This window comes from Malus domestica, chromosome 02 (assembly GCF_042453785.1).
Source record: "Malus domestica chromosome 02, GDT2T_hap1".
Lineage (NCBI taxonomy): Eukaryota > Viridiplantae > Streptophyta > Magnoliopsida > Rosales > Rosaceae > Malus > Malus domestica.
Genome location: NC_091662.1, coordinates 8175001 through 8199140, shown reverse-complemented (window position 1 = coordinate 8199140; position 24140 = coordinate 8175001). Strand labels below are relative to the sequence as shown.

The 24140-nt window shown below is 38.5% G+C and overlaps 2 protein-coding genes and 1 long non-coding RNA gene across 3 annotated transcripts; 1 reads left to right on the top strand and 2 right to left on the bottom strand.

Annotated features, from left to right (window-relative positions):
- Nucleotides 1-1444: 1444 nt before the first annotated feature.
- On the bottom strand, nucleotides 1445-13507 carry LOC103418228 (alpha-aminoadipic semialdehyde synthase-like). Its single transcript, XM_070807555.1, has 25 exons — nucleotides 12965-13507; nucleotides 7394-8768; nucleotides 7161-7247; nucleotides 6943-7072; nucleotides 6558-6731; nucleotides 6393-6475; nucleotides 6085-6201; nucleotides 5904-5979; nucleotides 5541-5712; nucleotides 5324-5420; nucleotides 5041-5207; nucleotides 4901-4955; nucleotides 4676-4816; nucleotides 4219-4563; nucleotides 3989-4069; nucleotides 3732-3797; nucleotides 3514-3631; nucleotides 3235-3364; nucleotides 3074-3153; nucleotides 2822-2980; nucleotides 2516-2753; nucleotides 2298-2406; nucleotides 2048-2206; nucleotides 1902-1971; nucleotides 1445-1808 (listed from the first exon to the last, which is right to left on the bottom strand). The coding sequence occupies exons 1-25, from the start codon at nucleotides 13450-13452 to the stop codon at nucleotides 1756-1758; spliced, it is 4770 nt and encodes a 1589-aa protein (XP_070663656.1). The 5' UTR covers nucleotides 13453-13507; the 3' UTR covers nucleotides 1445-1755.
- Nucleotides 13508-15987: 2480 nt separating this feature from the next.
- LOC139190386 (uncharacterized) lies at nucleotides 15988-17469 on the bottom strand. The gene is made up of 2 exons (XR_011574602.1): nucleotides 16853-17469; nucleotides 15988-16725 (listed from the first exon to the last, which is right to left on the bottom strand). It is a non-coding gene; the product is annotated as an uncharacterized lncRNA (long non-coding RNA).
- A 2282-nt stretch (nucleotides 17470-19751) lies between these two features.
- Nucleotides 19752-21442, top strand: LOC139190385 (uncharacterized). Its single transcript, XM_070810603.1, has 2 exons — nucleotides 19752-20059; nucleotides 20232-21442. The coding sequence occupies exons 1-2, from the start codon at nucleotides 19813-19815 to the stop codon at nucleotides 20516-20518; spliced, it is 534 nt and encodes a 177-aa protein (XP_070666704.1). The 5' UTR covers nucleotides 19752-19812; the 3' UTR covers nucleotides 20519-21442.
- Nucleotides 21443-24140: the final 2698 nt, after the last annotated feature.

The following is a 24140-nucleotide window of genomic DNA, read 5'->3' as shown; positions in this document are numbered from 1 at the left end:
CATCAAACGATAACCTTAATGCATAATCTCTGAGTCTGGTGGAGAGATTGAAAATTTAGGGTTTTTAATTTTTTTTTTAAATTTTATATATATTAAATTAAATAGGTAAATGGATACCCATTATAACCGCGGGTAATACCCATAACCGATGGATATCTGTTATAAGCGCTGGTAATACCCATAATCGCCCATTTAAATTTCACGGATAAACGGTTATACCCATAACCGTTTGTTCTTCTAAACGGTTACCCATAACCGTAACCGTGAACTTTAAATGGGCGGGTAACCACAATTACCCAAACGCATGGGTATTTTGCCTATCCTTGTCTGTGCTAATAGGTCTCGGCAGAATGTAATTAAGGACCACACTCTTCAATGGATCGAACAACATTTTTCAGGGCTGTTTCAGGAGATTCACTTGGCAACCACTGGGCTTTGCATGGAGAGTCCAGGCCTAAGTCAGAAATATGCAGGTATCCTCAAGAACAACTTCAGATAGTTTCGAAGATGTTATGAATTTGAAACTTCTCAGTATGCATCTTTTGAAGCATTTTTCCTTCAGTTTTTAGAACCTATAAATCCGCTTTTCAAGTTTCCTGTTCCAATAATGATGCATGTTTACCTGCTTGTTGATCAGCACCCCCTGGTCACCAAGGTTCATAACTGGGAAGCAGTCGAGAAGCAGCTGATGACCATAAACAGCATAATTTCATAGTTTTTATTCTTACAACCCATTACCATATTGAATGCCAATTTGTCAAGATATGTTGAGAACATGGAGTGCATCAGAAGGATGCTACAGAAAGTATCGTTGATGACGAAACTCTAAGTTTTTAGAGACCGTACCAAATAGGGTTGTCCGGTGACAGTTTTAGTTGGACAATGGTGAGAAGTGATAATATCATATCATTGCCCCAACTTCTGGCAACTAGGTGTCAGATTTCTGAAAGCCAACCCTGGATTGGGTTTGGTTTCTATTCCTTTTTCTCCTTATTATTCATTTAGAAGAGAATAGGGTAAAAGGAAAACTCCCAAGTTGTAAATATGGAGGATGACGAAAATTCTTGAATAATCCAAAATTTTCCCTTGTTTGACTGTGTGACCTTGTTTTGTTCTTTAGGTTTGCTAGTTGTTTTGTATTTGCCATTACTGCTGCCAGGGGTGGGTTTGAAAAACCAAAATCCGAAAAAAACTGAACCGATTGAAACCCAACCCATCCCTTACTGCTGCTGCAGTTTTATTAGTAGAACGACGGAGATGTCGGATTTTGTTCTAACCCTATTATTTTGTTTTTGACAACCATGAAAATGCCTGCACACTGCATTGAACTCATGAATCGGTTGTTTCTCAATTTTGTTGCACAAACTTGTACGGCATTAACGTTTGATCATGTTCGTTTGAACCCGACACGATAACCAGCTCAATTGGATGTGATCACAAAGCATTCCTGGAGAACTCAAGTATTTGAATTTCGATCTGATAAAGTGTGTCAAATTCATTGTTCGCATAGTTATTTTTCTTACACCAAGTAGGAACAGTAAGCTCCTCCCATTTGCAAACGCCATTTTCCGCTAAACTTAGAGAAAAAAGGCACTGCAAACTTCTCATTGGAGCCCTGTTACATAATTTACATCAAACACTTCCTTTCAAATATCTGTGCTCCCTTGCGCCTGAGCGATACCAGGCAGTAGCGCGTCGAGTTTCAAGTTGGATCAGTCGATATTTGTCAGGAAAGACGAATGGAGATAGTTCGGATCACTCGATCTTCTCCATTAACTTGATTCCATATGCTTGTAGTATATCCATTGCTGCAACACCACAAAAATACGCCAGTTATGTTGCGGACAACAAAATTTCATGTCGAAAAGGCTAAATCATGATGAATAAGAGCAAGTGGTTACCTGGGACGTATACTTCTGGTTCGATAGGTCTCAAGACACCTCTGGTTTTGATCTTGTTTCCAAGTATGAGCTGCAAGGAAGTAAATTTGGTTAGGGATTTATCTCACTGCATACTATAGAAGATCATAGAAACGTGCAGCAAGTACCAGAGCTCCAATGGCTGCCGGGACTCCAACAGTGAACGCCATGGCGGTGATCATTTTACCACTCTTCATTTTCCCGAATTCCAGTAGAGTGCCTGTATGCTTCTCTCGAAGTCCATCCGGGAACTCAACCTCCACTTCATGATTCAAAAGCACCATATCCTGACCACAAATCACACAGGTTATGCATAATTTTGGTGTAAAATGACTTGGCTATCATAACGCTGTTTCACTTGTCTCACAAGTAACCTACCTGTTCCATGCTGGAGTATGCTAATCTCTCTTCCATCCGAAGACAAGCAACGTCAAATGCGCTTTTGCAAGAGGAGGGGATCTCTTTCTGCTCGTGAAGTCCCAGAAATCTGTTCCACATGGAGAACAAACCGATACATTTCAGTATTAGTCTGTCTAGAAAATACGAGCACACAAGAAGAATGGAAAGAAAAGGGGTAAGAGGTGCAATGTGCATACAGGATAGTCTTAGCTGCCCTCACAGCAGCTCCTTGCTCTTTGCAGTATCCGAGCGTGACAATCCTTTCGGGGATGATTTTCTCTCCTATCAGAGGTCTGTCCAGATCTTCAGTTTTCATTTTGAGGAGTTCGGACAAAAATTTCCTGAATGTGGGTCTCTTTGCATCCTTAAGAAGCGGATGAGGTTCAGATTCGAATAAACCAATTCTTGAAAGCGTTCCCATTATTTCTCCGAACCCTACACAAAATAGAATTCAAGTAAGAATCTAAGCATTAACTTAACCTAGAAGCCAAGCAATGTCATACCTTCATATCGAAGAGTTCCACGAAAGACTGTTGATGCTTCATGTCCTATTCCATACAAGTCCCCATAAACTAGCGAGTTACGATTTGGAAGGCATTCTAACGAGAAGGCTGGAAGGTCTGGAACCCGATATTTCGCAGCTGAATCATAAAGATCCTTCCCTGCAATTTTGTACCATAAAGATAAAAGTGAAAAAGTGCAGAATGACTCGTATTCATTATGATAATCAAAATAGCTCATCACTGACAACATACCATCAACTTCTACAACTTTGCCGTTAGATTTGTACGTGGCAGGATTACGTCCAGCTCGAATAGCTCCTGCAGGACTCCAACTGAAATGATAGGTTAATAGAAGTTAGAAGGAAAACTATACACAGTAGATATAATTAAGGAGGGTATCCAATCCGAGTAACCTGAATTTATATGCTAACGGATTGTTTGCTGCAACTGGGGATGGCAGTCCACCACAGTAAGAAGTGAAAGACCTTATTTTCCCCTTCCGAACGTGTGCTTGGTTGATCATCTTCATCGCCATCATATGATCTGAAGTCGGACGAAATCAAAATAGTAATTGCATTACTAATAGGCCAAAGTTTTTGCAATCACAAGGACTAGTTTCAATAGTTCTCTTTTTGGTCATTTGAAAGCGTTTCTGGTTATTCTAAAAGCACTTCCGGACATAAAGTCATTACCTATCCCAGGGTCCAAGCCCATCTCACCAAGAATCGTAATACCAGCACTCTTTGCCTTCTCATCCAGTTTTGACATGGATTCATCAACATAGCTAGCAGTGACAAGATGCTTTTTAAGCTGAATGAAGACACAAAACCTTTTTCCTTAGCTGAAGGAAGGCAGAAAAAGTAAAGAACGAAAAACAAAGAAAATATAACAGTGAGGCAACGTGAAGTACCTCAATACATGCATTTGCTACAGTAACGTGGCAAAAAGCCGGCAGTAAACTTATAACAAGTTCAGCCTGCATGAGGGAAACAAAGAACACCAAAAAAATAAGACTGCGATTGAAGCTTTGCAAGTTTTGAACACCGAAAATAGTAGACATCTAAGTTAAACAAATCATTTTGATCATCTGTGATATAGCTGCTAGGCATTCGAGTTCTCTGAAATTCAAAAACTGCTCTTTAAACCGTACTGCAGAAAAGTCATTACCTCAGATATATACCTATGCAGACTGCCAGTGTCCGAAATATCAAGTTGAACTGCTGTTGCATTTGGAATACCTTCAGTGATCTGCTCCAAAATTTCAGCATCAAAATGTTCAAATGCAAAAAAATGAGACGAACACATAAAAGTTTGCGCATCATTCTTGAATGAAAAAATATACATCATGATAGAATTGAAAGCAGGTTTTTGAAATATATGATTTTCTGCAGCCATACCTCTTCAGCATCCTTTAGGTAGAGAGATGCAACAGTAACTTGCACATCATTAATCTCTTCGAATTCATCTTCAAGGCATGTTTTGTACCATTCGTGGGATGGCATTCCGCTAACTGATGCTAACATCTCAGCAGCTGGCTGGCAGACCCGGCCTGCTCCAATAATCAGAACCCCAGCCTTTCTTTTTGTGTCATTTCCCTTTTTAGTGGGACTGTGCTGGACTTCACCAAAACTCAAAGAAAATTTATTTTTCTCTTGCTTTAAGTCATGATTTTCGTTTGAATTCGCTAGAGAAGTTAAAGAGTCGATAATTTGATCAAGAACGGCCCTGTCATCTGCACCCACCTGTCCATAACAACGATTTCATGCTATGAAAGTTGGCGTAAAGATAACTTGTACTCGAAGATACCAAAGTGAAAAACTCTCCGATGACCAAACTGGCTAGAGGTCTACTTACTTCAAGTTCAGAGAATGATGGAGAATTCGAACATTGACCCACGTCACACTTAACCAAATGAAAGGAGCCGCCTGCAGCTTCAATGATATCTAAGGCCTCATTTATCAGAAACTGATCAAATAGGTGACCACTGAGAGATACCTGTGATTTAAAATGAAACTCAGCATATATGGCATGAAAAGCAGAGAAATATCCGAAATTGTTAATAGAAATAGAGAAACTTACTGATATGTTGTAGTTCTTGTTAGAGTTGTGATTAGCAGGATTCTTAGATATTTCTCTGCAAATCAAAAGGAGAATATATGCTTATCGTAACAACAAAGAACAAGAGGCAAGTATATATGTGAAATGAAAGCGAAACTTACTCTGAGTCTGACTTTCTCATACGCGGAATATATTCATACAATGAGGTAAGTGCTCCTTCATGGGTTATGCAAGCTCTCCTTAAATGTGCAGGCAACTTTGTAATGTCTTTTGTAGAAGCCAAATTACCAACAAAATTGGACAATATGTCTCCAAAATGTTTCGAAGCCTTCCCAAAATTAAAGAAATGTTTTATCAAACCACGAGAAGTATAATCTCTGGCATTAGACTATCCTAGAATTACTGCATTTACTGAAAAAGAAGGCAGGGATGAAAGTAGTGCACCTCTTTTGCAAATTCTGTCGGAAGAATGTCCACAGCTTGACATATCACACCAGCGTCGTCCATGTCACGATGGTAAGAATTAGTCACAGGATCGTATCTGCAAACCATGATACCGAAAGAACTGTTATTTTCAAAGCTGCAAATGCTATGTTGCGAGCAAGAAAATGCATTTTGAGGTTGTGTTTATGCATGAATCTATGGAGTTTATGACTTATACCTGAAGAAAGGTGAGTCAATTGATGTGGTTTGGTTGACAAATTCTATTGACCCCCCTATGTCACAAGTTATGTCAGCGATTCCAACAAGCACACTTCCTTTCTTTGTTAGATCTTGAACCTGCTTAGTACTCAATAAGCGTGGAAATCGTTTCTCCCAATACATGCAATTCACTTCAAGGCGCAAAGAACATAAAGAGTAAAGTTTGTCTCTTTAAAATCTAATGGGATGAGAGGATGAAATGGATAACGATAGTTGAGAACCAAGGTTTCGAAAATCCATAAGTTAAAATCCAAGGCATTCATTTAATGACATTAACTCTATTGATTTGTCTAAAAAATTGATAGAAGAGTGTAAAGCATACCGATTACAGATGCATACGGGGCTATTTTTTCATGGAAAACAGGGTTGTAGTGTTCTGGATGCGCATAATAGTCAGCCTGAAAAATGCAGACGTTTTGAGTTAGTATAATCTGTTATACGTTGGCGAAAAACAAGACGTGAGGAATGAAGAATTAAAAGATGACTATGAGATCGGGGCTTACTTTGTCAAATTCTCTTGTTGGATCTTTGTGTTCAACCATGTGTTTACTAGTCACAACACAACCGTATACTTGGAAGATCCTTTTCGATTTTCGAGTAGTTTGAGCAGCATCCTTGGCCTAATCAGTAAATAAAAAATGAAAACCTAACACAAAGAAGGGTGACATCTATTTGTACAGAGCAGTTTCCACCTAAACTTTATGTCTCTCGAGTCGATAAGAACCTAATTAGAAGTGCATTTTCCTTCTATTATTGTTATCTTACAAGACCAAGTTGGAACCACATTTACTGTACTAGTTTTAGTACTTACCACCCCAAATAGCGCTGGAAGTTCACTTGGTTCCACAAAAGTATGAGGAAGAAGCTTAAATATCTCTTGTGCACCAGAAGCAACTACAGGAAATAAAATTACATAAGATATATTTTGCTATTAGATGTTAAAGAAATTTAAGCTTCGTAAGATCAAGCAATGTACCATTTCCTGAACCAGTGAAAACGAAGACAAGAGGACAGATCCCTGATGGCAGTCCGAGAGTTGCCATCTCTTCGCCCACAGAAATTACAGCCGCCTTGGCAGCAGCCAAAGATGGATACATATAAGATGCACCCAACGATAGGAACGGGGTCGAATATCCAAGACTTAGGTACCCTTGACAAATTAAAACAAAGTGAGAAAAAACCTGACATCCAAAGTACCCGAAAGTACACAAGAGATGGTCAAATATTAACATAGCTAAACAAAAATGAATACGAAAACGCCAGCTCATGCATTATTTCAAACATAAAATTGCCTTGACCAACAGTTTCACCACAGCAGATGAATTCAAAACATCTCAGATACTGTATGAATTGGAACATACTCTGTCCTAAACCAAGCAAGAAGTCGATAAATCCTGCTCTACCAGCATACTTTCCGAATGCAAGTAGTCTTTTCGCATGATCCCCGACAATAAGCTCGTAATCATAGAGAGACACTCTTTCTGCTAGGATCTGGACACCACACAGTGAGTTATAAATTGCTAACGAAGAAAAACAAGTATTTAAAACTGCTCGAAAACATACGAAAATCAAACAAGACCTTATCCAAGAGTGGCATGTTTTCCTTCTGAGCCTTATGAGTATGCGAAAAAAACGCATAAGCTCTATCCGGCAGAATCATCTCCAGCTGCACCAAATCCAAACAATTGTATCAAAATTTATGATCAATCGACAAAATTTCTCTTTACAAGGCGATATTCTAAACTATTCTGTTTACATGTGCAAATCAATTGACAAACTTGATGGTATATAAAACGAACGAAAAATTAGTACCTTTGGCTGTTTGATGCCGAGGATCAAACCACATTGTGACAAATCCTCAGAGATTTCACATCCAACATCTTCATACATTGCATCATGATGAATTCTCTTCGTCGAGGGCTGCAGTATGATCCGAGAAACTCCGGTTTTATCTCTTGCACTGTGGAGCAGCAGAGCGCAGTGTGACGGCGTCAGAGGCGCTCTTCTCTCCCACTTGTTCACAGACTCGGCCAAAATCCCCACCACCCCATTTCCAATCATTGTAATCTTAATAAAAAACCTATTTTCAGTTAGAACATTGTACACATCTTCATGAAACCATAACCTGCTACGTTTTCCAGGTTCAGTGGGAGATTCTTTAATAACTATATGCTTACCCATTTTTTCTAGCAAGTCATGCATCAAAATCCTATTACCTTCAATAGTTATGATGGCATTCTCAACGAGTTCTTCAATACAATCTTGAGGTACACTGAGCTTCAAACTTCTCAATATTTGTAATACATAGTCTTTATCTTCACCCTTGAAGAAGCATGCAATGTCTAGGAAAAATTGTTGCATTACATCATCCCAAGAATCATAACTTTTTCGAAGTATTCTTTGAATACCTCTATAAGGTTCTCCTTCGTAAGAATCATAACTATCCAATATAGCTTGCCAACTATCTATACTTTTATTACGCAGATGAGAACCTATAAGAGTAATAGCTAACGGAAGTCCTTGAGCATAGGCTATTGCACGTTGTGCAAGGCTTAAATAATCATCTGAAGGTTCTTTTCTTCCAAAGGCATTCAAACATAGAAGCTCAAGAGCCATGTCATCTTCTAACTTTTCGACCTCGTATATCAACTCGACCCCATAAGATTCTAGCAATCCTCTATCTTTTGTGGTTATGATCACTCTGCTACCCTCACCGAACCAATCGACTTCAACCAAGTTGTTTAACTGCTCCAATTCATTCACATCATCAAGAATTAAGAGAATCTTCTTTCGTCTCAAAAGTTTCTCTATAAGGCTGATTCCGTGATGAACATCGTCAATTTTCAACTCTGTACCACGTAGAACTTTTGATAGAAGAGTGTTTTGTAGTTTGATTATGCCTTCATGTGATGTTAATGTTTCTCTCACATCTGCTAGGAAACAACTACCTTCAAACTTATGAGCAATTGCATTATAAACAGCTTTTGCAATTGTTGTCTTGCCAATTCCAGATGCCCCCCAAATCCCAACCACACAACGACCATTTTCACCGACATCTAAAATCTCTTCCACCTCTTCTACACAAGATTGTATTCCAACTGGGTATTTGGCCACATTCAAATAAGTGCGTTGTAGTACTTCGACTGAGATTTCCTTAATAATCTTATTGATAAATGTAGCTTCATACCTACCAGTTTAAATAAAAAACTGACACATTTAGTCAATCAATTTTTTTGCTATATTTCTTTGTAAAAGAAAAAAAAGTAATAAAAAAAAGAAGGCTACCAAATCCATCACATTGTTTTATTTTTTCACTCACATTTTAATGAAAATGTTAGATCCCTAAGGGGGCGTTTGTTGCACCGGACTGTCTCGGATTGGATTAGCTTCAGAGACTAAGCTGGACTAATTTAGTGAAGCATTTGGTGTAGTGTCGGATTAACAAGTAGGATAATGAAAATAATACTGTAGTTTATTGTCGAAATTAATTTATTATTAATTTCTTCACATAATCTCTCTTTCTCAGCTTCCCTTCTCGATCTTGAGTTCACCAGCAAGCTGCTCCACTTCCCTCATTAACTTCACAATTTCACCATCTCTCTACTCATCGCCCTCTTAATCTCAAACTTTATCTGACATCATTTGCTCCATCTGGGTCAGAACAAAAACACCACAAACACTCTTCTCCAACTCTAACCCAACATTTTCCTTGCTCTACTCACTCAACTCGCTCACAAGTGGCTTAATCTCCACGACGGAACCGACTCAGCTCGGACTCCAAATCTGCCTTGCCCTGCACCAGCGACTCCACCTGCTGCTGGCGGTCCTTGGTTTCCTTGAGCAGCAGAGAATTCAGCGACTTAAGGTTCTGGAGCTTCTCAGATGGCTCGTCCATGGCTGTGGTGGCGGCATGAAATACGAGATTGAGGATTTTTTGCGGGTGATGGTTGGTGGTGGGAAATATGAGATGGGGGATTTTTTTGTGGTTGATGTTGGTGGTGGGAAATATGAGATTCGAGATTTTAGAGGATGATGACCATGGGGAAGCGAAGCAGCTTGCTAGGGATAGTTTGCAGATCTTAATTAAATCCCATCGAAATCCAAAATTAAGAAGCCCAGAACTCACAGAGGGGCTTGCAGGGAGGAGGAAGAAGCCGGTCTTAGCAAGTCCCATGGTTTGGGGAGGGCCTCACTAAGAACCTTTAAGGAGGCCTCTAGTCCACATGAGTCCTCTTTAGTCCCACTTAACTTAGTCCCATCACCTATCAAACATGGGACTGTAGTCCAGTCCAGTCCAGTCCCATTTAATGAGGTCAAACAAAAGCACCCTAATTGTTTCTCTCCCTCACCGTTTCATCCTCCATTTCTCTTTCCCCCATTTTTTTCTCTATTCCGTTTCGTCTCTCCCTTCTAGCTTCTCCACCGACGGCTACGTTATTTCTTCCCATCTCTCTCTCGGAAACCAGTATCAAATTATTCGAATCTCTCCCTCTCTCAACTACTCTCTCTCTCTCATTCTTCCCCAACCCAAATCTTCTGTCACTTGAAAATCCAAATTGCATAGCCGAAATAATCTCTCCTCACCCAATTTCCCCTTTTACCCTCTTTGTCTATATCTGATTTCCATTTGCTTCCACTGTCAATTTTGTACTCGGAATTAATTTCGAATTAATCAATTTTTGAGTTAGGGTTCATTTTTTATTTGGAAAAAAAAAAAAGATTGGTTGCTAATTCATTTATATATTTGGGTTGATTAATTAATGGAGTCAATTTTGATCGGTGGGAGAAAGATCCATTATTTCCGGTGGCGGAAGAAGTTCAAGAATCCACTGATAGATAGCATTTCTCATGGTTTGTTTCTGTGATTTCTAGGGCTCCAATTCCAAATATGTTCATTAGATTGTGGATTTTTCCAACAAATTTTAAGGGCTTGTTTGATATCCTATTTGAATTTTTTTTATCATTTCTCAAAACATTTCTTGAAAACAATTTTCTTTAAGACTAAAAAACTTGATTGGTTTGCGATTTAAAATTTTTAAATCTATGACTTAAACTAGACAAAGAGATCTATAAAGATGAGGGGGTTACATGAGAGGGAGAAAGAGGAGAGAGGAGAGAGGAGGAAAGAAAGTAAAAGATGATTTGAATGAAAGAGAAAAAAGAGAGAGGATCGGACAAGGTAAAGAGGAAGATGAGTAAGAGAAAGAACCGAGATAATGAAGAGAGAGGGTTGGAGGAAAGACGAAAAGGTAAAAAAAAAAGGAGGAGAGAGAAAGAAGAAAAGAGAGAGATATTATAGATTTGGAGTGAGAGGGATATATAGATTTGGAGTGAGAGGGAGGAGGAAGAGAAAATGAGTCAGTTTAAGTTTAAAAACTCTAAAAACTCAAATTTTATGTTTATAGGGAATAGATTATATTTTTGAGTTAGTCTTGAGTTCAGTTTTTGAAAATAGTCCTACCAAACAAGTTTTTAAGGCCTAAAACTTGAAAATTGTTTTTGAGTTTAAAAAGTTGGATTCAAGTAGAGTACCAAATATGCCCTAAACTTTATGACGTTTTATTGCAATTTTTCATCTTTAATTTGAGGGCCTCATTTTACTTCTCACACATCTTTTTAATTTTCGGATGTCGGATCGGATGAATTGAAGAAGATCAACGAACAGAAATTATCAAGTGGTGTGTGAGAAGTAAAATGGGGTGTGTGGATAGCACACCCCTAATTTGATCGCATCCAACTCATTTGAATCAAATCTTAGCTTTAGGAGAGCAATTTAAGAGAGAGAGAGAGCGGACAGGGGAATCAAAACCTTGGTTCGATGTCTCTTTTAAACTTCTTCCCCTTTACTTGCAGATTCACCCTTTTTTTTTTTACTGTTTCGATATTCTTAGTTCCACTTTTTTGATTTAATTCTTTTGCTTCGAACGAAATTAGTTGAATTGATGAAGCAGATCTCTTGCTTTCTGCAACTCTCCAACAAAGCCAATGACTATGTAGCTTTTAAGGTTGTAAATTTTCACAAGATAAGTTAATTTCTAGATTTGTTTCTATTTGGACTGTTACAAATTTGCAATCTTGATTTTGGTGTAAAGTTAGTTCACGAAGGGTCTGGCGGTGAAAATAGGACATTTGAGGTGTGATGTATAAAAGTTATTTTAGGGATAATAGTGGGTGGAAAATAAGATGTTAAATTCTTTTCTTTTTTTTTATTTTTTTTTATTTTTTATTTTTTATGGCGGAAGGAATAATAACGTGTGAGAAAATAGAATAACAGGATGAGTTTATCAGCACTAAAAAAAAATGACAGAGTATTACACAAAGAACCCAGATCCTCTCCGGATTTTAAAAAACCGAGCTTAAGGATCAAACGATTTGAGCCGTTGAAATTTGATCCAACGGCTACAAACAGGAGGCCTTCTAAAAGTTATAATAGTTGTAGCCGTTTGATCAAATTTTAACGGTCCAGATCATTTGATCCTTTGGCTCAGATTTTTTAGATCCGAAGAGGATTTGGGTTCTTACACGAAAAATGAGTGCCAACAACAACAAAAGTCACTGCCTGATTCGCTAGCTTTGGTGAATGACAAGTCTATAATTATATAGGAAGAAGATGGTCATGTAGGTTATAGGAAGAAGATGGTCATGTAGGTTTAACATAAACTAGCGTTCATGTGCGTAGAGCATGCAAAAGACATTTTTTGAATCACATTATTGCGAGTTCATTGTGATGGTAAGTCTATCCCCTCCTCCTTAGTATAGATAATACGAGCGCAAAAGACCATTTTTATAACCAGCACTACTCGCCTCTTAAGATGTTTTGAACGTGTTTAAAAATAGAGAAAATAATATTTAATTAACAACTGATTGAATCATATTATTATTATTAAGTCATTGTGAGGTACTAATTATAAAAATAAAAAAAATAAAAAAACTTTATAAAAAAAATTAATTGTAAAAAAACACTGTTTATATTACGAAAATACTTATGCATTATTTTAGGCTGTTTTTGAACTTTTTTGTTTGGAAGGCATTTTTGTCCCATCATTTTTTGTGAAGCCCGTGACTACAAATGGGCTTCTGGCTTTATATAGTAGTATAGATAAGAGTTATCTTCTTTATATGTAAATTATAGACTTGCCATTCAACAAAGCTGGAAATTTATGGAATAGCTGCAGTCAAGTATGTGCCGCTTGCTAGGGATTTAAAAACTAAAAATGAAACCCGCAACTAAATAGGTATTATTGTACGTACCTGAAATAGGTACGTACTCTCAACTAAAAATGAAACTCGCAAGTAAATAGGTATTATTGTAGTAGAAACTGAAACCTGAAATACAGAATCATATAATTAAACAAACTACAAGGAGTGAAGAAATGTACGTACTCTCCCTCTTTGACAGTATGTCCTGACAAATTTGCTACTTCTTTTAGAGCACTCCTCCATAAGAGGATCTTCTCCTCGTCCTTGTATTTGCACTCGAGTCCTGTAAATGCGTCACCGAAACTACTCGTTTGATTTCGTACATGGGACGGATCCACCTTGTAGAAAACTGGCCAAATTATTTGCTGCCTTGACCTTCTACATTCAAGGATATGTGTGAGCTCATCCAAGCACCATCTTGACGATGCATAATTTTCAGAGATTACAATGATGGAAATTCTCGACTCTTCAATTGCTTTTAGAAAAGCTAGTGATATTTCTTCTCCTCTTTTAAGATGGCGATCAATGAAGGTGTTGATTCCGTTACGGTCCAAGGCCTCGTATAAATGATCTGTAAAAGTAAAGCGTGTATCCTCACCTCTAAAACTCAAAAATACATCGTATCTCCATGAAGGAGGCAAGCAAGAAGAAGAGGCAAGTTGAATGGCCATAAGAGAATTAAAGACAAATAAACTAAAGAAAAGAGCCTCTCAAAGAATTGGAATATGCAGTATGGTACGGAGTGTGTACAATGGACTCTCTCTTGTTATATATATCAGGCTGCATGCTTTTCTTGCTGTGAAGGAAGCAGCAGTTTCCTACCACCTTCAATGTGAATGTGGACTCTCTCTTGTTATATTAGTTCTCATGCTTTTCTTCCTACCTACCAAGCAATTTCCTACCTACTACATTTCAATGTGAATGTGGTCAAGTTGAAGGAGATGAATTTTCATGACAATTTCATTGACGATTGAAAAAATAAAATTGTTACTTGGCGGTCTATAATTTAAAGAAGAGGAAGTTTCTTTGCAAACTACTACCGACTACTTTTGATGTAACAATCCACCATTATAATGAGGCTTGCTTCTTAGATTGCCACGATATAGGATTTGGACCCATGAAAACAACAAACCTAGTGACGGAACCCCTTGTATTTGGATCTGCAGCCGAATCAGAATCTGAGAAAGCAGTCAAGGAAGTGTCTTGTGATGCTGAATATGTAATTCCACACTGCATAGTTCCTTGAATATACCTTAAGATCCTTTTGACTAGATCAAAATGTATATCAGTAGGATTAGTCATATATTGACAAGCCACACTCACAGCATATGACAAATTTGGTTTAGTAAAAGTCAAGTATTGCAGAACACTAACTAGACTCCTATATGCATTTGGATCATCCAAAGCCTTACCCCCTTAGTAGCTAGAAGTTAGGTATGAGGCTTACATAGAGTTGCAGTAGGTTTGCAACCATCCATTGCAGCTTTGTGAATCAAATCTCTTGCATACTTAGACTGGTTTATGAAAATATCCCAATTTTCTTTATACTCAACCTGTAATCCCAGAAAATAGGCCAATATGCCCAGATCTTTCAATTCGAACACATCTCCAAGCTCCTGAATTATGGCCTGAACTTTACTTTTGTTGGATCCAATGAGAATAATATCATCCACATATAACAAAAGGACAACAATATCGGTTCCATCATGTTTAACAAATAGACTTGTATCAGATTGAGACATTTGGAATCCCATCGCAGGCAAATATCCTGTAAATTTGGCATTCCAGGCTCTTGGGGCCTGTTTTAGTCCATACAAAGATTTCACCAACTTGCATACATATTCAGGATGTGTAGAGTCCACAAAACCTTATGGTTGTTTCATATAAACCTCTTCCTCCAGTTCACCATGTAAGAATGCATTCTTGACATCCAACTGTCTTAATTCCCATTTAAACTGAGCTGCAAGAGAAATGATTAGCCTGACTGTGGTATGTCTCACAATAAGACTAAATGTCTCAAAATAATCTAAACCATGTTCTTGATTATACCCTTGAGCCACTAATCTAGCCTTATACCTTGAAATGGAACCATCATGATTCTTTTTCAACTTATAAACCCATATACTACCAATGATAGCTTTATGTGTAGCTGGAGGGATTAGCTTCCATGTGCCTTGACCTTTCAATGCATCAAATTCTTCTTGCATTGCTCGTTGCCAGTTAACATTTGTTGCTGCATTTCGAAATGTTGTTGGTTTTGCTAGATCACTAATTTGAGCTATAAAAGAGAACCCTCCAGTACAATAGTTGTCTTGTTCATCAATCTGTAAAGTTGACAATTGAGGAAAGCTAGCTATAAAGGCTGAATAGTCTTTTCATGAAATAGCTCCTGTTTGTAACTGAGTTTGCATCCTTGAAACAAAATTAACAAATTAGTAAACAAGCCCTTAATTTTATGAAGCGGTTTCCAGCGCCATTTGTCAGGTGCATTTGGCATTGACATAATTTAATCTTATGATAAATTACAAAGTTTTTTAGACGAAATTTTGAAAAAAATAATAAAAAATTCTATATTTTTTCCCATAAATACCTAAGCCATTCCTATACTATTTTTCATCATTCCATACTATCTTATCTCATTTTAATTCAATATGGTAGTTTAATTCAATTATGTCCGAAAACCTTAGAGACAAGTGACACTCAAAATATGTCCAAAAACCTTATTTTAATATGGTAGTTTAATTCAGTTAAAATAATAAATTATTGAGGGGGCTTTAAAATAGCCCATTTCGGTTAGAGATTGATTTTTTGTCAAATGGCTATGTTTTGGTTTATGGCCCTTTGGCCCCCTCGGTTAGAGATGGTGTAAAATATAGTCTAACACTGTTCATTAAAAAAATAATTTCATGCAGGACTATAGGGCTAAACATGACCCTTTGGCCCTCTTTCGGTTGGAGATGGCCTTAGGAAGACACAACCTTCAATAGGTCGTTTTCACTCTGGAAAGCACGCTCCATAACCAGTTACCCGGGAAGCATCCTTGTTTTCCATGTTAGTGTCGTCACTTGCTCCTCTGTTTTGATTTATCTATTCAAAGGCATAATCCATCAAACCATCGTTGCAGCTGCGGTTATGAATTTGGTCCAAGTAAGCAGGGTATGAAAATTCTTTGTTGAATATCAAGGTAAAGGTTTCAGTCTAGAGTCTGCTCAAGTTTATTTTATTAGTGTAATTTCATTGAGCATATTTTAAGCAAGTACAATATACAGGCATTTTTTCACAGCCTATGGGTTTTCTTGGTAGTACTTAGAGCCTATAGGCAAAGTGAAAAAGCTCACCTTAGCCTTTGATTAATACATTACATAATTGGATAGGAAGCTTGCATAGCGAGGCCACAAACACCTTCTGGGGCATCGGCGTTTCTAAGAATCTTCATGTAACCATTCTCACCCCACCTTCCGGACCATGAGTTCTTGATTAACCAATAGGTGGTGCCATCTTCAGTTGTCCCATACCCAATGATGGTAACAGCGTGGTTCAATTCTGTCCCACAATTATCATCAGTGAACAGCCCGCCAGAATAGAGCTGAAAGGCTTGTGAGGCAATGATGGCAACGGAGACTGGTTGCATGGATACAGCCTATTGCAAATCGGTTTCACTGTTGGGAGTTACCCTTGCATAATTAGTTATCTTGACAGCAGCCTCATTTGCCAGGTTCATATCACATGTTCCATCCGAACCCTGGTATGGGTAATTTTCTTCACTGGCAATTCCTCCGTTCTGTTGAATGTATGCAAAGGCTTTAGCCATGTCACCACCTTGGCAGCCAAAGTTACTTGTATCACAGTTCACAAGTTATTGCTCAGACGGTGAGATCAATTTGCCAGTTTTGATTTTGGTAATCCCTTCGACTGCTGCCATGCAGAAAATGCCCAGCAACAACCTGCATGTATTCAAACAAACATATATGAATTAATTTCCGTAGGAAAGAATGCATGAAGAAAGTAATTAAAAATATATATGTACGAGTAAGCTTAGCCCAATATTAATATGGTGGTTGGTGCTCTTACCACAGTTCCCTTGATCTTTTACAGGAGTAACAGCATCTTGCTCCCTCTAGTCAATGCTTGGGGGAACATCCGTCAGGCTTAGGTTTTTGTACGTAAAAGATGCATCTGCGGATGATGTTGATTCTGTCACATCCTGGCCCGGGCTCCCACCACATCCCGTGCTCGACCTTACCGTAGCACGATATTGTCCACTTTGGGCCCCGACCATGCCCTTACGATTTTGTTTTTGGGAACTCACACGAGAACTTCCCAGTGGGTCACCCATTATGAGAATGCTCTCGCCCGAGCTCGCTTAACTTCGGAGTTCTGATGAAATCCGAAGCCAGTGAGCTCCCAAAAAGCCTCGTGCTAGGTAGGGATGAGAATATACATATAAGGCTTATAGGATCCACTCCCCTGGGCGATGTGAGACGTTATAATCCACCCCCCTTAGGGACCCGACGTCCTAGTCGGCACACTTCCGGCCAGGGATTGGTTCTGATACCAAATTGTCACATCCCGGCTCGGGCCCCCACCACATCCCAGGCTCGACTCCACCGTAGCACGATATTGTCCTCTTTGGGCCCCGACCACGCACCTCATAGTTTTGTTTCTGGGAACTCACACGAGATTTCCCAATGGGTCACCCATCATGGAATTGCTCTCGCGCGAACTCGCTTAACTTCGGAGTTCGGACGGAACCCGAAGCTAGTGAGCTCCCAAAATGCCTCGTGCTAGGTAGAGATGAGAATATACATATAAGACTTACAGGATCCACTTCCCTAAACGATGTGGGATGTCACAGATTCAGTGGGCTTCTTGTATCCAGTATGATGTCTGAGAAATTCTTCATGGGTCGTATCAGAAAATTGATTGATGTTTAGCTTGAATGTCTTCTTCCCTTCACTGTTGAATTTCTCCACGAATTCCACATTGTTCTTGAATATGTGGAAATGCCTTTCCTTCTTTGCGCTGTCCTGGTAAACGCGCCCAAACTTTTCCATCCATTGCTCATGTTTTGTAGCAATGGAAGCTTCGTACAATGTGCGGGACGTGGCTTGAGATGCCAAGGTCGGACAAGGATTGTCTGCCCTTCACTTTCGGTGCCCTTCACTTTCGGTGCCCTTCACTTTCGGTGCCCTTCCCGTGCCCTCCTGTTTGTGTGGCCACAGTTAAGCCACGTTAACATTTTATATTACTATTTATTTTTGTCTTATTATATCTATAAAAAAAACAATATAAAATGTTGACATGACTTAACTGTGACCACACAAAACAGGAGGGCACTGAAAGTGGAGGGCAGACAATCCTTGTCCGCCAAGGTCCCCAAGGTGATGAGTATGGCAACAATTAAAATGTTTCTTTCAAAAGCCATTGCTCACAAAGCACCACTGATGATGAGAGGGGCACTCTGTATCGACAATGGCTTTGATTTAAAGTTGTGATTGGTGTGAAGAAGCAAGCATGATATCGCGGTTTATATAGAGATGATCATAACCTCCTGTATGTGCACTTTGATGGAACTCTTAGGATGGGAATTTCGTGGGGAGCTAAATTTCTAGGAATATTAAGTTGATGACCACAGTAAACTTATTATCAATCAGTCTCGCCTGAATGCGATTTTTGTTTTGTTTTCTATTGGGAGTTTCCACACAAAGATGTTTGAATGACTTAATCCATCGATGAATCAAGGGTTGTCTATTGATCTGATGACTACAGGTCCTTGTCTATTTGCTGGAGTTTTTTCCCATTGGGTTTTAGTCGCCGTGAAATTTCCAAGCACATTTCACAGTTGATGACCACATAATTTTTTTTATCAATCAGTCTGGCCTGAATGCGATTCTTGTTTTGTTTTCTCCGGGGATTTCGCACAAAGAAGTTCGAATGACTCAACCAACCAATGAATCAAGGGTGTCTATTGATCTGATGACTACAGGTCCTTTTCTATTTGCCGGAGTCTCTGCCCTTTGGCTTTTAGTCGCCGTGAATGGTGCTGATGACTACAAGTTTTACGGTCTGCAGTCCTTAACCGCATACGTACCGTATTAAGGACTACAATCTTTGATGCTGATTTTTTAAGTTCAAGTACTAAAAATGGTAACCCAGCAGCAAAATCAGTGGCAAAGAGACTCAGTGGCATGGCCATAAATAAGTAAAATTCGGTCACAAACACTGTTCATTTGAAAAGTGTAATTGAAAACCCTTCTTTAGACTAAAGTAATACCTTGATTTCTTTCTTTGTTTTGGCTTAGTTAGGTGTTTGAGAGAGTGAAATCATTCACTTGTATTGTAAGAGCAAGTCCACCCTTAAGGACTTTGTGCTAGCACCCAACCCATTTATCCACTCCAGTGAACAATAACAGACTCCAATGAATAGTAATAGACCAATGCATCTCCACCCCTAAAAAAATGCGCTGGCACAAACGATCTCCACCCCTACAAAATGCGCTGACACCCAGCCCATTTAAAAATTTTTAAAATTTTTTCTAAAAGAATAAAAAAATAAAATAGTTTTAATTTCGGATAGGATTTTTAACCAATCTCGTCACGCCACGTGTCAGTATCTGAACGTACTATTTTGTGAATAGATTTCCGCTAAGATTTTCAACCAATCGTGACACGCCACGTGTCACTTCCGTTTTACAATAATTTAGCCAAGATTTCGATGAGATTTTCAACCAATCACGTCATGCCACGTGTCATTATCCGAACGTACTATTTTGTGGATAGATTTCCGATAATATTTTCGACCAATCCCGACACGCCACATGTCACTTCCGGTTTACAATAATTTAGCCAAGATTTCGATAAGATTTTCAACCAATCATGTAGTGCCACGTGACATTGTCCAGAACCTCATCCTTTCTTTTTTTTGTCCATATAAACCCTACATCCCTACATCCATCCTCACACCAAGCTCAATCCTTCTTTTTAGCTCAGAATCCTTGTTCATCGTTTTCAAACCTTGAGTTCTTATTACAATGTCTTCTTCAAGAAGAGTGTATAAACAGTTGCAGGAGCAACAGAAAAGGTTGTTGGCACAACAGGCAGAATTGGCCAATCTCAAGGAAGGTGGAGGTGGAGATAAGGCTTTCTTCATGGAGGAGGATGAGGATGATCACCATAGAAGGCAGAAGGCCTCACATTCCTGCCGTGTCATGGAAGCCGTGGGTCAGATAGCCAAACCAAGACGCGCTGCAAACCTCGATAGAAAAAAGGAAAAACGAGGTAAAGATCTATTGGAAGATTATTTTATTCCCAATAGCATATTCCCTGATCATATTTCATATTTTTAGACGTCGTTTTAGAATGCAACGAAATTTGTTCGACAAAATCATGAGTGATATTTGCAACCATGATCCATACTTTGTGCAAAAAGATGATGTTTTTCATGTTCTAGGTCTTATTCCGGAGCAAAAAATTACGGCATCCTTGCGAATGCTTGCATATAGAGCATTTGCAGATCAAGTGGATGAGATCGCGAGGATGGGAAGAACAACTGTTCTGGAGTCCCTGATGCGATTTTGCTCTGCGATTGAAGCCCTTTACACCAATGAGTACCTTCGGACACCCACGCCAAGGTACATGCAAAGGCTTCTAAGGAAGGGTGAGATACGAGGCTTCCCTGGCATGATTGGAAGCATCGACTGCATGCACTGGACTTGGAAAAACTGTCCAAGTGCGTGACAATGAGCATATGACGACAGAAAAGGAGCCAAAAACATTATTTTGGAAACGGTGGCTTCATTTGATACATGGATTTGGCATATTTTTTTTGGTGTTCTAGAAGCTCAGAATGACCTAAATGTCCTTGCCCAATCCCCAGTGTTCGACGAACTGCTGCAAGGAAAATCGCCGAGATGCATATATTGGGTTAATGGTACCCAATACGAGGGATCATACTACCTTGCAGATGACATTTACCCAAGGTGGTCAACACTTGTCAAAACAGTGCCACATCCACAGACTGAAAAGGAAAAACACTTCGCAAAATGTCAAGAAGGGTGTAGGAAGGATGTCGAGCGTTGTTTTGGTATCCTGCAAGCTCGTTAGGCGATTGTCAGGGCTGCAGCTAACATGTTTGATGTCGAGGCTCTTCGATCCATCAGGATGACGTGTATTATTCTCCATAACATGATTGTTGAAGATGAGTATAATTATGATGCTGTCGATGAATATGAGCCGGATCCGATGAACAACTCAAGAACACGTATCTACTGTGCTCATGACTAAACCGAAGATCCAGTGCAACACGAGCCATTGGAACGCGATGGACGTTACAATGAATTGATCGTTCAGCGGTACACTGATGTGCAAGAGCCATACTGGCACGTAACCCGCCAGAATGACTTGATTGAGCACCAGTGGGGATTGCATGAAGGCGAAGATAATTAAAATGAGGCTTGTGGTTGAAGAATAAATTGTATCTTTTTTTTTTTAAGTTTATGTAATTCTATGTAGTGTGTTTTGTTTTTAAGTTTATTTGGTTTTGTTTTTAAGTTTATTTGGTGAGTTTATGTAATTCTATGTAGTGTGTTTTGTTTTTAAGTTTATTTGGTGAGTTTATGTAATTTTATTTGGTGAGTTTATGTAATCTTATTTCATGTGTTTAAATAAAGTACAAAAATAAATAAATAATTACATTAAAATTGCATAATAAATTAAATAAAATTAAATAAAATTTCAAAAATAAATAAGAAATAACATAAAAATTACATAAGAAATTAAATAAAGTTCAAAAGAAAAAAAGAAAAAAAACGTAAAAATTACATAAGAAATTAAATAAAGTTCAAAAGAAAAAAATAGAAAAAACATAAAAATTACATAAGATATTAAATAAAATTCCAAAAAAATAAGAAATTACATAAAAATTATACAAAGTCTCTCGAGTTAGGATATGTGGTGCTAGGATCTTGGTTGCCATGATTTGTGTAGCTAGAACCCCTTTGACTTGTTTCCACATCTCTTGCACGCCTCCTTCGCATGACATCTCTTTTTTCCGATGTCCAAAAATATTTAGAATTCGGAGACAGTCCTACTAGAGACTTGCTCATAGTGTCACGATCTGCTTGAGCCATCCTTTCTTCTCCTCGATGAAGTGCTTCTCTAACCAGCTCGTTTTCTCGATTAACTACTTCTCTTTGTCTCTCAGTCGCCGCATCACGGGCCTCAGTAACTGCTATTATTGCTGCTATAACAGCAACTTTTTCCTCATCTCTAGCCTTTTCCTGTGCCATGTTCAGTTCACCTTGGCGAGCAAGTTCCTCCATATATTTAGTGTAGTCATTTTTGGAAGAACTACCTTTTTTCTTTTATGCCTTTTTACCTTGAGGCCTGAGGTACTGACGAGTTGGTTGGGTCTCGAGCACTTGTTCAGGTGTCCCTTCCGTGTCTTCAAATGTGTCGGCTTCTTGTTCAGCCATGTCTGGTTCTGGAGAACTATGTAGACCCATACCGTGCATGACAACTTCTGGACCGGTTGCCACAATTTTGTATTTAGGGCAATCTTTGACAATTTGCTAACATTTCCATCTGGTGAATGATTTGTTTTGGTTCTTTGAATTGTAGAATGCTTGAGCTTGTAGTGTCTATAAAAATGTGGGATAAGATAGTGTTAAAAAATGCGGGTGTAACACAAATAAATAAATTCAAAATATTGATACAGGTGGAATGCATATAAATTACATAAGAAATGACATAAGAAATTAAATAAAAATTACTTAAGAAATTAAATAAATTAAAATATTGATACGGGTGGAATGCATATAAATTACTTAAAAATGACATAAGAAATTAAATAAATTAAAATTTTGATGCAGGTGGAATGCATATAAAAATTACATAAGAAATAACATAAAAATTACATACGAAATTAACTAAATCAAAATATTGGTGTGGGTGGAATGCATATAAATAAATAAAAATATTGTCACCTGATCCGCTAAACTTGTCCCACTACAGAGGTTACCAGAAGCATGAGATATGGCATTTTTCCAACAAGTAAAGGATGCGTTGAGTTTTTTCCAACGACCTTGAAGACTTTGACTGGTTCTGGCGTATTTTCCATGTACATCGCAAAACGCTTTCATAATTTTACTCCAAATTTCTCACTTATCCATCTCATTACCCGTAATCGGGTCATGAGTAGTATGAACCCAACATTCACATAACGTAACATCTTCAATGAGCTTCCACGAAGACATTTTTCTCTCTTAAAGTGTAGAAAATATTGAAATGTAGATAGTATAGAAAGTGTAGAAAATATTGAAATGTGGTGTAAAGGTGGAAGATGAGGGTTAGGTATTTATAGAAAAAAAATACCATTTTTGAAAATTTTCTGTATTTTTTTTAAAAATTTCTATATATTTTAAATTTTTTTTGTATTTTAATATAGTTAATTAATCTGGACGTTCGATTTGAAAAATATTCAAATCCAAGAGCCAGGGAGTTGCCACGTGGCCAACGGTCATATTTCTGACCGTTGGGCCTTTTTTTTTAATATGAAAAAAACGTGGACCATTGATCTGTGATCGAACGGTACATTTTAAAAGTCAAATTTAAATTTTTTTTTACCGTTGGAAATCCAACGGTCTACAAAAAATAGCCGTTGGAAATCCAACGGCTAAAAGTGGGCCACGTCGCCTACTCGGGTTGTGGTCTGAGTGTGCCTGCGTGCGGGCCCCGCATCTGAAATGTTGTCGGGCACTCGCGCCACGAGCCCTGTGACATGCACGCGCCACGTTTTTTGCCCCGCTTCTTGGTCAGTCTGTTTTGAGCTGGCCCAGAGACCAGCATGGGTTGGGTGCCAGGTTGTTGCGCGGGCTGGAGGAAATGGACAGGGTGCTGGGCTGCTATTTGGACTAAGTGATGGGCAATGTCCACTCCGGTGGACTTGCTCTAAAGTGGTCCTAACAAAAATGGTATACATTTTTTGTTGGACACGCCTAAAATGTTTAAAGAAAACTTTATAAACAACCGGCCACATCATTTCAACGTCTCTTTCTTTAACAAATTGGCGGAAGCATTTAGTTTCGAGTATCTTTATATCTTAGGTTATGGTCACCCTTTGTTGGATGGACAAAGATTCTTTCCCCTCTTCTTTCTATCCCCTTCCATCTCCTCCTCTCACATTCTCTATTTTGTTTTTCTCTTTCTATAAAAAATTAATATAAGATGTTGACGTAACTTAACCGTGACCGTTCAAATAGGAAGGGAGGGAAAAAAAGAGGGGAGAATTTCACACAAAGATCCATTGGTGTCGTGTGCATTTTTATCAACAATAATAAGCTTTTTCTCAGTATTGCAAATG